The sequence below is a fragment of the Cololabis saira genome, chromosome 19, assembly GCF_033807715.1.
Source record: "Cololabis saira isolate AMF1-May2022 chromosome 19, fColSai1.1, whole genome shotgun sequence".
Lineage (NCBI taxonomy): Eukaryota > Metazoa > Chordata > Actinopteri > Beloniformes > Belonidae > Cololabis > Cololabis saira.
Window position 1 is genome coordinate 11158091 of NC_084605.1, and position 15939 is coordinate 11174029.

The 15939-nt window shown below is 38.7% G+C and overlaps 1 protein-coding gene across 3 annotated transcripts in view; it reads right to left on the reverse strand.

Moving 5' to 3' along the window:
• Nucleotides 1-15939, reverse strand: part of taok2b (TAO kinase 2b) — a 45024-nt gene that overhangs the window by 18366 nt on the left and 10719 nt on the right. For 2 of the 3 annotated variants that reach the window (XM_061709007.1, XM_061709006.1), the window contains exons 5-16: nt 15151-15196; nt 14945-15041; nt 14564-14677; nt 8447-8538; nt 8232-8325; nt 6953-7034; nt 6124-6291; nt 4881-5087; nt 3711-3934; nt 2615-2792; nt 2381-2509; nt 1926-2129 (exon numbers count right to left, since the gene is read on the reverse strand). In XM_061709007.1, the coding sequence (XP_061564991.1) occupies nt 1926-2129; nt 2381-2509; nt 2615-2792; nt 3711-3934; nt 4881-5087; nt 6124-6291; nt 6953-7034; nt 8232-8325; nt 8447-8538; nt 14564-14677; nt 14945-15041; nt 15151-15196 (1635 nt within the window). Of the gene's footprint in view, nt 1-1925; nt 2130-2380; nt 2510-2614; nt 2793-3710; nt 3935-4880; nt 5088-6123; nt 6327-6952; nt 7035-8231; nt 8326-8446; nt 8539-14563; nt 14678-14944; nt 15042-15150; nt 15197-15939 lie in introns of those variants that run through there. The other variant, XM_061709008.1, reaches the window with a different exon arrangement.

Sequence of the window (15939 nt, forward strand, 5' to 3'; positions counted from 1 at the left end):
CTCAAGGGGCTTTCACAGCGCAGGCGGCTTTCTCCCACTGCCACACACATTAATCAAATCCATTTATTTATTTATTTGTTAGACCTCATTATTCCTACTCTATTTTTTTCTTCCTGTAATTAGCCCCATCAATCAAATTACATTATAGTTAATGTAAATAAAGCTTACCACAATTTCCGAACTATAAGGCGAGCTTAAAATCCTTAATTTTTCTTATAACCGGCAGTTCGCCTTATCAGCTGCGTGTTATGTATGAATTCTGTTGTGCTTACTGATGTCGAACCAATATTATGTGGTACACTGTGCTCAAAATGAGTAACTTTGGGAGCAACAAAGCCGCTCAGCTTGATTGATGGTCAGACCATTGAGCTGACACATTAAAGTCAGTCCTTGGTTGGATACGGGTTGCAACATCAGATTAACTATTATGTAGCACTGCTAGCCACATCACCCAACATCAAGTTAATGTTACCTTACCATAATTAGATGTCAAGCCAAAGTTAGGTTTTTAAAATAAATCCAATTTTCAAATCTATATCATAATCCAGTTATAATCAAACGTTGTTCCAACCTCACACTAACTTCAGGTGTCTGCTATCACTGGCAACGATGTAGTATGACGCTTTCCTCGGACACTTTTTATTTGTGGATTCAAGGACGACGACTGATTTAAAATGTGAGAGTATTTTTCTGTTTTAGTTACAACTGAACGATATTCTGAGTTATTGTGAATGAGTTAAAAAAAGTTTCTTCTTACCCGACTGTTTTGTTTTGCTTTATATACGTTTTATCATGGGCCGAAATCCGGTGCGCCTTATGTATGAAAATAGACCCGTTCATTGATATTGCGGCATATAATGCGATGTGCCTTATGGTTAGACTGAATTTACAATGACTATTTAACTGAAAGAACATGTTTTTGTGGTGGGAGGAGACTGGAGTACCCAGAGAAAACTCATGCAGACGCAGAAAGACCCAGCTGAATCTTATTGCTGTGAAGTTTCAGTGCAGAAAACCCAGCTGGAAACAACTTTTCTTACAGATCATTCTTGTCTCATAGCATCTCTCCTCCTCTGAATGCAGACAGTTGCTGCGACAATAATAACAGTGGATCTGTCTGCAGTGGATCAAAGGCCCAGTCCCAATACACCCACTACCCCTACTTTTCAGCACTACCCCTACATTTTGCGCGTTCCCGTCAAATCACGCTTCCACATAGATAAATGCAGGTAGGATGATTTGACAGATGAAAATACCCCGTCAGATCACGCTTCCACATAGACATCAACATTTATCTATGTGGAAGCGTGATCTGACGTTTTTTTTTTTCTTCTTCCGCCGAAGCATCGTACACATAGATCTATGTCGAAGCACATTCTGACTTCCTGCTGTTAAATCGTCTATTTGCACGAAAAAGCCTTTGAAAAAAAAGAAACGGGGATCGTACGGTAGTATTTTCTGCGGAGGTAGAACACCTCGGCAGAGAAGTATATAATTTCATCCTACGGGTAGGACGATTCGCGGAGGTAGGACAACTCGGCAGAACACCGGCTTGGGTGTACATGGATCTATAAGTCTGATATGTGATGACATTAAAAGTATGACATGAATCTGGCTTCATTTCACCACCTCACCGTCTGCGTCGCCAGTTCCCCATATCTTCAAAATGTTCGTGCGCGAGGGTCAGGGTTGGCGTAAAGATACACACATTTTTCGGTTTATTTTTTTTAGATCCCAACCTTTGCGTAGAAGGTGGCGTGCGCATCTTTCAAGCCCGGTTTTGTGCGAGCAAGCTTTATAAATGAGGCACCAGATGATTTTTTTTTTGTATATAAAACCTTGAAATTGAAAGAGGGTCACTTTTTTACACAGTGCAGATTTTCATGCGTATGAAATATTTGTTGAACAAAGTTAAATTGTAATACCTCTCTGAGCAAATCTTGCTCCAGGTTGTGGCGTGCTAGCAGCAGTTTCCTCTTGTACTGGCGACACTGTAGCTCGTAATACTGCCTCTGCCGCCGCAGCAGGCCAGCCTCTTCCTCCGCCTGCAGCTGCTGCAGACACTCCTTCTGGTGGACCAACCACTCCTGTTTCTCTCGCTTTGGTGTCGACTGGTTCTCATTCAGTTCCTTTAGTGTGGGGGAAAAATGTGGAGAGTTTTAGCTACACTGCCATGACATTAATGGCATGTAATACCACGACCATTGCATTTTCTGTAGAGTTACTACAATACAAATAACACCTTAAGTTAAAAAATAAGTCCAGTATTTACTGAATTGGAGAGCCATCAAACAAATTAAAGCTGGGAAATGAAGATCTCAGATCTCTCTCCCTCTTTTTTTTGTTAAGTATAGGATGACATGATAAATCTTTGAAGCACCTCCTTGAGCTGTTCCTTGCGTTGCCGATACTGTCTTTTCTGGGACTCTAACAGACTGGTCAACTCCTTCTTCTGCTGGCCGAGTATGTGCTGCTGGAACTTCTTCTCTTCAGTACAAGTTGCCTTCGTCTGGAAATAATTTAAAGTGAAGAGAAAATGAAGAGGGAATTTCTTGAACACGCAAAGTATGAAAACTGCAGGAGGTTCTCTTCTCATCCCAAACTACCATCTCACCTCTTTCTCCTGGATACCCTGGTGCTTCTTGGTCAGTTTTTCTGCTTCCATTGAGAAGTTGTTCCTCTGATTCTCCAGCTCTTTGTCCAGTCTAAGTTGGTGCTCATCCATTTCTGCCTTCAGCTTGTTCTCCAGGCCCATCAACTGCTTCTGGTGCTGCCGTCGCATTCGCTTGTACCTGCAAAGAAACAAGATGTATCAGAAGTCTGCTGGAGGGAGGAAGGTGAACTCCAACTGATCCTGATGTTGTAGGACTCGTAATATTTTAGGCTTCAAGTTCAACTAGTTCAACACTTGTAAGGTTTGCAGCGCGAAAAATAGGGCTGGGGATCGATTCAAATATCAAGAATCGATTTGATTCCGATTCTTAAGATTCAGAATCGATTATCACGCTTTGATTCGATCCGATATTGATTTGGGTTACTCTTAATAAAACTGTTTTTTCAGCTGTTGCATGAATTATATGACTGTCTAGTTATGCAACATATTAATACTAGTATTATATTGAGATTCAACAGCAAGTATTGGCAGCTTATGATGCTGTAAGGACCAATCAGCTCCCAGAATGCTGATAGAACTGCTTTCAGAAACATGTGGCAGAATTATCAAACAGATCCAGGGCAGCAAACGGAGGACGAAAGAAATCGCTTTTATTTTTTCCCCATTTATGAGAATTTGGTTTTTAACATTTATGAAGATGTAACCCCAAGACAGTATAATAAAGCAAAGAAATATAGACAATGTATGCAATTATAACTGAAAACTTTAATGTTCTCATACCTTTAAACATATTTAAAGGCAAAAACATGGCACCAGTTATTCTCGTGTCCAACAAAATATTCCTTTTTTGGGCATAAACAAAAAAGTACCAAAAGTTGTAATATAAATAAATAAAAATAATGATTTTTTTTTTTTAAATCTATCTTTAGACATATGAATCGATTTTTAGGAATGAATATGAGAATCAATTTAAAATCGGAGAATCGATCTTTTCAACACAGGCCTAGCGAAAAATACTTGATAAATTGTTGTTTTACCTGAATTATAATGTAATAAGTGGGCTATAATGCAGCATGATTCACTATTATGGTCTTACCCAGACATTTGCTCTCTGAGGGCTGAGCCCTGCTCATGTTCCTGGATCTGCCGAGTGACCAAAGAGGCAGTCCTAATAGTCGCAAAGTGGTCTCGGCCACGCCGACGTCTACCCCCTCCGCCTCCACCGCCGCCTCCCCCTCCGCCACCACCGCCAACAGATGAAGCTTCTCGTTGCAAGTCAATCTCTGGCTGATAAGGGTCATCGTAGATATTGTCATGGCTCTGCAGGAGATTTAAGAAGAGTCAAAAATCAGACTGAACCGTATTAAATGTCATCTTAGTAATCAACATGAAATTAGCCTCTCGATCCCGAGAACCCCTTGGACTCTGCGTTGGTGTGGCAGTAATGAAGTAAGCGGTGCTTTTATTCAAAGGTTTCCTAACCAACCAAGCCATTCACCTAACTGGCTTATTTCTATAACTGTATGGCTGACAGTCAATATACAATTTTTTGTTCATGATTTCCGTATGCAATTTGAGCGAAAAGTGTCTTTGGTCCACAGATGTCATGGCTATTCTGTAATGCAAAAGTCGAAATGTCGAGATTAATGTTGAAGTACAATCTTGAGAAAAAAGTTGAAATGTTGAGAAAAAAGTCGAAATGTCGAGGAAATAGTCGAAATTTCGTGAAAAAAGTCGAAATGTTGAGAAAAGTCGAAATGTCGAGATTAATGTTGAAGTACAATCTCGAGAAAAAAGCCGAGAAAAAAGTTGAAATGTCGAGAAAAAAGTCAAAATTTCGAGAAAAAAGTCAAAATGTCAAGAAAAAAGTCGATGCAGGAGATATTGACTGGATTAGATTTTTTTTTTTTTTTTTTAACGTTGTGTAGGGAATTATTGACACTGATCGTTAAAATTAGTCTCAACAGATCAAAAATAATATAAAATAATTGTAAACCCTTAGCTGTGACCCTTTTGTTAATCTGCCTTATCAATAATTTCTTCTTTCCACATTGTTTCTCCTTTAGACTACAGAATTTACAGGAGTACTAAAGACTACAAGATAAACAGATGTGACAGAAAGCAAGAGTATAGTAAAATACTATAGATGTAAAAAAAAGTTGAAATGTTTTCTTCCAATATTTTTAAAGATCAGCCAGAAAAGGGTGTGGGACAGAACAGATGTCTTAAACAACTTGAGCAAGGATGTTGGAACATCTGGACTGACCAGGGGCTTGTGCAGGACAGAGCTGTTGGAGGTGACAGTGTGCTCTCCCTCCTGCATCATGGCCATCTCCCCGCTGTCGTCGGAGCCGTCCGCCAGGCTGTTGACCGAGCTGCTCTGGGAGCTGGCGCTGATCGACATGGACGGCAGTGAGTGGGAGCTCTCCATGCTGTTGACTGTACCAGTGCGCAGCATATAGTGCTCCACATCCTATTGGAAGGGAAAAAGAGGAAGTTTAAGGATGGCCCCGCAAGTTGTATAGTAGTGCACTCTCCAGTTTATGGTATAAGTCAGGGGTCGGCAACCCAAAATGTTGAAAGAGCCATATTGGACCAAAAACACAAAAAACAAATATGTCTGGAGCCGCAAAAAATGAAAAGTCTCGTATAAGCCTTAGAATGAAGGCAACACATGCTGCATGTTTCTATATATTAGCTATAACTGGGGGGAGATTTTTTTTTTTCATTATGCACTTCGAGAAAAAAGTTGAAATTTCGAGAAAAAAGTCGTAATGTGGAGAAAAAAGTCGAAATGTCGAGAAAAAAGTTGAAATGTCGAGATTAATGTTGAAGTAAAATCTTGAGAAAAAAGTTGAAATGTCGAGAAAAAAGTCGAAATGTCGAGGAAATAGTCAAAATTACGTGAAAAAAGTCGAAATGTTGAGATTAATGTTGAAATCCAGTCTCGAGAAAAAGCAGAGAAAAAAGTCGAAATGTCGAGAAAAAAGTCAAAATGTCGAGAAAAAAGTCAAAATGTCGAGAAAAAAAAAGAGAAAAAAATAAAAAAAAGAGGAAAAAAATTGAAAAAAAAGGAAAAAAAAAAAGTCAAACATTTTTGAAAAAGCTCCAAGGAGCCACTAGGGCGGCGCTAAAGAACTGCATGCGGCTCTAGAGCCGCGGGTTGCCAACCCCTGGTATAAGTAAATATATTTATCCTGTGATAAACAAACATACGGCATAATACTGGGGACAAAAATAAAAGCCCACTGTTCTCACACTTGCTGCCATTTAAAATAAATAAATGTTTTGAGACAGCTAACATGCCTTCAGTCTGACTACAATCTTGAAGTTTGAACTAAAATTGTGACAAATAAGAGTAATCCACTGGACTGTGAATTTAAATCAAGGACAAAAGTCTGACAGTGCTGGATACGGTTGTATAGTTAGCTTCGCTATTTCTGTGCATTTTTCCAATGTTTTCCTTCAGCTATCTCATCCTCATGCTCCTCCGTCCATCTTGGTCTCACCTCTTCCTCATCACCTCCTTCTTGTGCTGGACCATTATGTGCCTCATGAAAGAGAATTTTCTTCATCTTCCGGTACTGGAGGTTGTCTAGCTCACGGACAGCATCCTTGGTGCGCGCAATCAAGTCCATCACAACCGTCATGGGACGCTCTCTGCATAGGAAATGGTGCTGGGTGGAAGAACGGGTTGAGAGAAAACGTGAAACTGAAACACGGTAGTGAAGAAAATCACAACAGGATTCTGGAGGTTCTGAAATTAAAAGGTTGTAGTGCTGGAGATTCTGTTGGTTCATATTATTAAAGAAGAAGAAATAAAGGAATCTTGAGAGATCTGATTTATAAAAAGTAATCACTCACATGAGTAAGCAATTTACATCCTGCTTAACTTCAAGATGGTTACTTAAAAATTAACTCAAAAAGTATATTTTCCCCAATTATCTCCATATTCTCTTTCTCCTCAACCAGACATCTCTGTAGTCTTCCCCTTCTCTCATGTCAGGGTAGGCTTGAGGAATTGATAAAATAAACAAAAAAAACCCACACTGAATGGCAAAAAGTGACATTTAAAATTGTAAATTAAATTAATTTATGAATGCAATGATTCATCACTACAGATAATTTTAGAAACCTTCTGCTGAAAGAATTGTCTGATCCACATTAATTGCGAGTTGTATTTCTTGAGTACAAAACACTAATTCAACTGAATAATCAGCATTTAAAATAGTTATCCTCTGGGAGAAAAAAAAATGATCATCTTTTCTTGATCATGAAAACAACAACCTTAAGCCTACATTAATACACAACATTGATCAACATTTTAGCTCCTTGTACCTTTAGCAGCACATCAGAGGTAGGTCTGTCCTGGGCGATCTTTTGCAAACACGAGTCCACAAAATTACGGAAATAATCAGACCTGAAAAATATAGTTAAATAAGATCAAAAGTTTTTCAAATCAAGATATATATGACATAAAAGCAGCCTGCAAGATTAATGATGCTGTACATTACAATCATTCTTTAAAAATATTTTTATCCTGACAATAAGCAGCATTATGACAAAATGAACCATTGTTATCATTTGATCGATGCAAAGTAGGATTTGATAGCAAAATTTTACAGGTCGGCCGTGACAGCTTAGTGCGACATACCATCTGACAATGTAATTACATATTCATTGTACACACACACACTAATAATATATATACACATACACACACAACCCTCTTTGTACCAGAAAACATAAATAAATACTCATCTGGACAAAGAATAGTTACACAAGGGGTGTCAAATGTGCGCAAAAAAAACAAATGTTAATTTACTAAAAAGGAAGACATAAATAATTGCCATGAATTGCAGCATATCCGATAATATATTTCTTCTACAAATCCATCGTTATTCCACAAGGAGAGCAGTTTGACATTTTTTTAGTTTTCTAGAATGCATTTGCCGATTTTATTTCTTTGTAGACGGTCGTTTATTTTTATTAACCGACTACTATTATATATTTTCGCAGGAAAAATATCACTGCTAAAAAAGATGATAGAAGATATTTATTCTGAGAATTTCAGTTTTGAATACGAGGATAGTGAGAAAGTAAAACAGTTAAAAGAGAAGTGCTGACTTTTTTGGCACACTGGCGTAAATATCCGCGCCAATTTTTAAAAATAAATACACTTAATTGTACTGGAAAAATCTCTAAATCACAAAGAAACACTCTCGGATGTAATAAGAAAGATTTAGCTTTTAATTAAATTTCCTATAAAAAAGCAAAATATAAAAAAAACATACTTGTTTGTTCATCTTTTTAAAATGATATTAAAAGTATCTTACATAATATGAAAAAAGAGAGAAATTTCAAGAAAAGATCCTGAAGAAATATATTTTACATAATTAGAGCGTAAACAAAGTGCATATTTCCTTTAAAATTAACTAAACTGATATTGGATTAAGTAACAATAGTTAAAAAAAAAAAAAGAATAAAAAAAAAAAACATTTTCACACCGTTTTTGTTATTTTGAGCGTGCGGCCCGCGAGAAAAAAATTGGTCAAATCCAGCCCGCCAAGCAAAATGAGTTTGACACCCCTGAGTTACACAGTGCACTGCATCTCACCAGTGATTAGACTGCAACACAGGGCTCTCATTCTGGGCGATGTGATATAAGGCACTCATAGCATTCATGTTGAACAGAGGAGGCTTCCTTTCCGCTGGAGAGTGAAAAAGCCCGATGTAGCGTGAGAAGGAGAGATAGAGGAGAGAAAACTGTCAGATGCTCTCAGCTTTGTAAGCACACAAGACACTTGGGAATCATTTGAGGCCATGTCTTACCCAACTCTATGCAGGTAATGCCAAGTGACCACACATCCACCTTTCCATCATACTGACCCTCGTCCATGGCTAGGATCACCTCAGGCGCCATCCTGCATGAAGGAAACGACACAACAAAAGCAGCTCAGCCATTTCCAGCTCTTTCCCTTTGATCCCCGTCCAACAGATAACACCACCTCAGGGCTCACTCACTGCCAACTTCTATACAGGTTGTGCTGCTTCCTGCAGTAGAAACACTAAACCAGAGACGTTTTATAAACGAGACCCCCCACTACGGTTGTGTTTCCTGTATCTGTGTCACGTGGGTTTCCCCACTCCCCCGCCCCTTTAGGAGACTAACAGCAGGTCCTGAGTCTATTGAGTCCTATGGGAAAAGTGAACGTGAGCACAGATTATTACCAATTCCTTCGCCCCATAGTAACCTAAGTAAATATGCGACCCATTTTTCAAAAGCCACAAACCTTCTGAACATTCTGACACCAAAATGGCCATTTTCAGACCGACAGATTAGGAGAAAATGAACTTTGTTTGAGACCTGTCTCTGTCTGAGCAACACACTCTCGCGAGATTGGGCTCTCATAGCTAATAATATAATATAATAATAATAATAATAATAATAACAATAATAATAATAATAATACATAGCTCTGCTCAGAGTCGTCGGTCACTGCAGAACTGCCAAAGTCGTTTTCCCATCGGATAAAATGAAGTTTAAAACTAAAATAAAAATTACTTCTTTGCTTAATAATACTGTTATTGTTATTATTGAAGTCTTTTTGGAAGGGAAAAAAGAATATTAGACTGATCCGATGATCTTGTACTGGGTTGATATCAGATAAAACAGAGCAGATAGAAGGCGGCAGATAAAAGGTAGCAGATTAAAAAAAAACGAGCAGCAAAATAAGGCGCAAATATTAAAGTTGTACTGTATCAGAAACGTTCAATAAATAAATGTAGAGTATCTTTGACTGTATCTAGTGTTGTATGTTCCAAAACGATGTGGGGAGAGGGGCGACCACGCCCACTTAGGAGACAGGAAGTGTATACCGTTTCATATCATTGGCAGTAACGGTAATGCGTGATCTTCTGTATAGATTATCTTTGACTAAACCTTTACTGCTGAGTGGTGGACATGGAGGTGCAGCAGTACAAGAATTAGTTGACCGCAGAATAACAGCAGCTTTCAGCAGCTCAAATGAATATGAAAGTATTTTTACATGAGCCCATGGATGTGTGAGGCCAAATACAGATGAGCACTTCTCAGGTTAATTCATTTAATGATAAAGGCTCAGTAACCCTGCACATCAGGACTGTTTAAATGAGAACATCATTCTGCATTTATAGACTTAATTTTAATTCTACTTCCATGCTGCCATACCGAGATGGAACCCTTTTGTCTTTCCACGGCAGTGTTGGTGTGGCTACAGTCTCTAAAACAATACTCATCTGGTTCTAGCAAAGCAGCCATGAACTTTCCTCCTCATTATTGTCTACTGACAGTTGTATATACTAGGCCTGTGTTGAAAAAAACTGATTTCCCAATTCTAAATCGATTCTCATATTAATTCCTAAAAATCGATTCATATGTCTAAAGATCGATTTTTTATGGGGATTTTTTTTTGGGGGGGGGGTTATTCCTTTCTTTTATTTATTTATGTATTATTATTTTTTTCATCATTACATTACAACTTTGTTATTTTTTTGTTTATCCCAAAAAAAGGAATGTTTTGTTGGACACGAGAATAACTGGTGCCATGTTTTTGCCTTTACATATGTTTAAAGGTATGAAAACATTAAAGTGTTAGGTTATAATTGCATAAATTGTCTATATTTCATTACTTTATATACTGTCTTGGGGTTACATTTGCAAAAAATGCTAAAAACCAAATGCTCAAAAATTAAAAACCAAAATAGACCGAAAATGGAACAAATAAAAACGTAATGTGGGAAAAAATAAAACCGATTTCATCCGTCTCCGTTTACTGCCCTGGATCTGTTTGGTAATTCTGACCCACGATGTTTCTGAAAGCAGTTGTATCAGCATTCTGGGAGCTGGTTGGTCCTTACAGCATCATTAGCTGCCAATACTTGCTGTTTAATCTCAATATAATACTAGTATTAATATTTTGCACAACTACAGTCATATAATTCATGCAACAACTCCAAAAACAGTTTTAATAACACTAACCCAAATCAATATCGGAATCGAATCAGATCGAATCAAATCTTGATAATTGATTCTGAATCTTAAGAATCGGAATCGAATCGATTCTTGACATTTGAATCGATCCCCAGCCCTAGTATATACAACATCAGATAGTTGATTTGTATGGAGTTAAGATGACTTTAATGGCAAGTACAAAATTGTTCACCTACACTTGTTATACAACTCTGTTCACTCCCCTCCTGATTTTAAGAGAGCATCAGACTCTCATAGAGATTGAAAGGCCGCTTCACGGATAACTCGTAGATTCCTGTACACGTTTTCCTTTTTAATACACTTTTTGTACACTCAAAGTTAATATTCCTTTTGTTCTTCTGTAGGGACCCTTCAGACTATCATTTAAAGGGGACCTATTATGGCATCTAATACCTATTTTAAACAGGCCATGAATGTCTTAAAAACAAGCTTTTGATTGTTTTGTTAAATAAATTAGAAATTCAGCCTCTGAGCCATGTCTTTTTCTTCCCAGTCTCTAACCTCATTATCTATGTGGGATTCTGAGTGGGCGGGGCTATGATAATGAGGCTCTGTTCTGATTGGCTGCCTGAATGACGCCATACACCGCTACGAAAAAATGGCGGAAGCTCCGGCCGGCGGAGTTAGTTGTGGGCGTGGTTTCACGCATCGGAGGCCAACCTCTGTAAATCGCTCTGTCGTTACGTAACGAAAGGGAGCCGAATCTGAACGGCTCGTAGAAGCTACATCAGACTGGACGGCTCATCCGGGCGGCTGTACAGACACTGCAGAATTTGGTTGCTTTCCTCCTTCTCTGAGTTGGCAGACTGAGGGGAGACCACTTTATATACACAGGACTGTCTCACAAAATTAGAATATTGTGATTTTCTGTAATGCAATTACAAAAACAAAAATGTCATACATTCTGGATTCATTACAAATCAACTGAAATATTGAAAGCCTTTTATTATTTTAATATTGCTGATCATGGCTTACAGCTTAAGAAAACTCAAATATCCTATCTCAAAAAATTTGAATATTCTGGGAATCTTAATCTTAAACTGTAAGCCATAATCAGCAATATTAAAATAATAAAAGGCTTGCAATATTTCAGTTGATTTGTAATGAATCCAGAATGTATGACATTTTTTTTATTTTTTTTTTTTTTTTATAAATTGCATTACAGAAAATAAAGAACTTTATCACAATATTCTAATTTTCTGAGACAGTCCTGTATGTTAAAGCAAGAAAAAACTTGTTTTTTTTTTATAATAGGTCACCTTTAAGTCGAATGAGACGTCTGAGTCCTGTCAGTCTAAAATACCTATTTATTTGCTACCTGGATTAATCACTACTGGACTAACATTAAATTCATTATGCTGTAAACAACAGTTTTAACTCACAACTGCTTCTGTTCACATAGTTTTGACCCCTAATTAAAGTTTATACTCATTACTGTCTAGCAACAGACCTATGGATGACTCAACTCCAGGGAATTCCCTCAACTCTCAGGCCGTCAGGGTCACAGCTACTTTCTGTATTCAGAGTTAGAACCAAACACGCTGAGGCAGCGTTCAGCTTTTATGCTCCTCAACTGTGGAATATTCTCCCAGAATGCATCAGGGCTGCTGAAACTCTCAGCTACTTTAAATTAAGGCTGAAAACTCTTAATTACTTCTGCGTTTCATTAATCTCCCACAGCGCACTATAACTTTTATCTCTTTGGCTACGTTCACACTGCAGTCCTTAATGCTCAATTCCGATTTTTTCCCATATCCGATTTTTTTGTGTGGCTGTTCACATTATCTTTTAAAATGTGTCCTATATCCGACTCGAGTGTGAACGCATCGCGGCCCTGAACTGACCCGCATGCGCAGAGGCGTGTGATGATGACAATGATGGATTTGTATCCAACAGGTGCCCGTGAACTGCCAATTATCCATCAAGCTCACAATTATCATGTTAACATTAAATCAGATAGATTTGTCAAGGACGTTTCTCTTGCATCTTTATCATTGTGCGGGCATGAATTCTCAGAGTTTTGCGGGAGCGGGCGGGAGCGGATGTAAACACTGCGGGCGCAAATGCAGCGGGAGCGGGATGAAGAAAACAGTCTATAGCAGGGCTCTAGCTCCGCTCCCCGGAGTGTCAGCTCTGCTCTCCGGCGTTCAGCTGGGTTTATCAACACACGGTCCAGCTCGTTGTAAAACGGGCAGGTTATGCGACCACGACCGCTTCACTGATTTGAATCCTTAGCTTCTTTATTTAGTAATGCTTAAATTCAGCGGGTTGTCTCGTCTGATCTGAGGTCGTAGGTGAAAAAGGTGAGCGCGGAGGAGAGGAGGAGGAGAGGCGGAGGGGAGGAGGAGAGGCGGAGGAGAGGAGGAGAGGCGGAGGAGAGGCGAAGGAGAGGCGGAGGAGAGGCGGAGGCGGCCCGGAGGGACCCCCGCCGTCTCCCGTGTCTCTCCCCCGCGGCTCAGGGCTCTGCGTGTGACGTCAAAGTCGCATTAATTCCGACCTGGCTGTTCACACTGAGGTCGCATTGCAAAACATCAGACCTGTATCCGATTTAGAACCACATATGGAAGCGACCTGAATCTGATTTGAAAAGATCAGATTCCATGTGACTTGTGCTGTTCACACTGTCATAAACAAATCGGATCTGAGTCACATATGAGCAAAAAATCGGATTTGGGTCACTTGGCAACTGCAGTGTGAACGTAGCCTTTGATTCCGTTTTGTTCCATTTCAACTTGTGTGCCTCTTTAATTTTTTATTCTGCTTTTAAACTCTTACTTTTTAATGCACTTAACATTTTAATGTAATGTGCGTTGAATTGTCTCGTAAATGAAATGTGCTAGACAAATAAACTTGCCGTGACATTAAAAGCTTAAGACGGTGGCACGTTTATGAAGTCATATCCTCAACAGCCAAGAGGCTCCGTGGCTACAGCTATTGTACATATATCAGTAGTAGCTACTAAAACCGTCTCAAGTTATACGTTATAAACGTTTCGTCTGATTAGTTCCCAACATGTAAACAACCTTTTATGAATATAGACGATTTATTTTTTATTAGTGATGCACCGATTGTTCGGTAACCGAAATTGTTCGGCTGAAAATGGCAAAAAAGAACTTTCGGTGTTCGGTGGAATAAGTGGGGAAAAAAACGAACAATTAATAACGGCGTTGTAATATAAGGAAATAGACTCCCGGTTGCACACCACAAACATAAATCGTTGGCCAACCAAAAAGTAACCACATAAGAATTTTACCTAACATTCACCAGGATGTGGAACCAAAACATAATGCTGGGAAATTAAAAAATGTTCAGTTTTTTATGTTCAATAAATACTTTCTACCTTGTAATTTCGTAAAAGATTTTTTTCTTTTAAAAGCATGCCGAAATGAAATTTATTTGATTTTGCAATGGTGAAAAAATTGGCAAAATAAATGAAAAACTGCGAAGAACCATGTTCGGTATTCGGCCAAGTGTTTATTGTTTATTATTAAATTATAATATTATTTTCGGTTTCGGCCACAAATTTAAATTTCGGTGCATCACTATTTTTTATTGGATTTGGTGGAGTTAAGCTCCATGGCAAACATTTCTGACCATGACTGCAGAGCAGAATGTAACACACTTGTAAGTCAAAGGTGATAGTAACAGAGGCTGGTAGCTTTGTTATCATGATGACAAGGAATTTATGTTACATAAATACAGAGAGCAGCACTGTTTATACGGAGGCCAATTTGTACTTTGATAAAAATTTCTGAAGCTGACAGCCGTTTAGATCTGGTTCTTGATACCCATCTTTATGTTTGAGACACATTTGCTGTTGTGCATACAATATGGTCATTTTTATTCATTTTTTTAATTAAAGAAGGGTCCCCATTTTGCTAAATCGTAAGACACTAATGTATAAAATAATGTTTTACCAGTAAGGTGTTCCCACGAAGGAGTTGGCTGGAGCAACTATAGAGGCAGAGCCAAAGTCTCCCAGTTTGACCTGGCCTGGTTCTGTAAGCAAGATGTTTCCTGCTTTCACATCCCTGAGAAATGTAGCAGAAATGATCAGACAGGAAAAAATGACAGGTCAGGAAAAACAGGGGGAAACAACACAGAAACAAAATGTATTGTCGGGAGCTGCTCTAAAATGTGTTGCTGGCACTGTGTGAGAGCACAAACACCACTGCGTGAGCTTATCTCAGACACCACAGTTTGTCCTTTTTCCATTGTATTTTCTTGTTCTCTTGACAGATGAGAGGGGGTGGACAACAGAATATACACACGTATTTAAAAACAGAAATGGGAGTTACCTGTGAATCATGTTGTGAGAATGAAGATACACTAATCCTTGCAATGCACCGTGAGTTATGGCAGCTATTTCTTCTTCTTGTAGGGGTTTTTTGTGGACTGGCAGACGAGAGATATTAAAAGGACATTGTGTGAATAACTTAAAAACATTCTAAATTCACAATAAGAATTCATCAGTTTTCATTTTCCTCTGTTCATTTCTTCTTACCTTCTAGGAGGTCGGAGGCCGAACCCAAGCAATACTCCATCACCAGCTAGAACAGAGACGGGGAGTGTTACAAAATCCAACCCAACACCAAACAGGACTTTTTACACTGTTGACCAGAGAAGAAGAGCGTTTCTTTGTACTGAAGGGACCTTTTTTTTTTTTTCCTTCATGGCATATTTGTTAACGTGGGAAAGCTGCCAGCAAATTAAAGGTGCACCCCAACATGGAGGTCTTAAATTGTCTCTTCTAATTCTATTTTTATACCAAAAGTGACTAATTTAAATTGTTTGTTTTTTAAGAAAAAAGAACAGTAGTAAAAAAAGTAATAATCAATATTATTTTCTGAGTTGCAATAAAAGTGTGATAAGAAAAGGATATTTAAATCTACTTTTAACCTTTCGCATTAGTCGCAATGGTATATTGTAGGGAATTTTTTTGGGGGGGGGATTATAACTTGCAACCGCAAGACGAGACTAGAGCAGCTCGTCTTAAACAGTTTTGTTGTAGATATGCTGCTATAGGCCTATGCTGCAGGGGGACCCCAACATGATCCACTGAGCGGTGCCCATCGCCCTCCTTCTCTTTCCTTTTCTTAGATCAATCCTCAGTTATTAATTAAAAGTATCTTATCACTATAATTGCTTTCCATCGTTCTTGTAGTTTGTTTTGCTGGTCTGCCCCATCCTTTTCTCTTCTGTACCCGTTTACGGGCCAGAGCCTCAGGAGCTTCCACCTGTCTGTATAGATGTCTTTTGGATACCTGCTGACATGCATTCCCACCCTCTGACC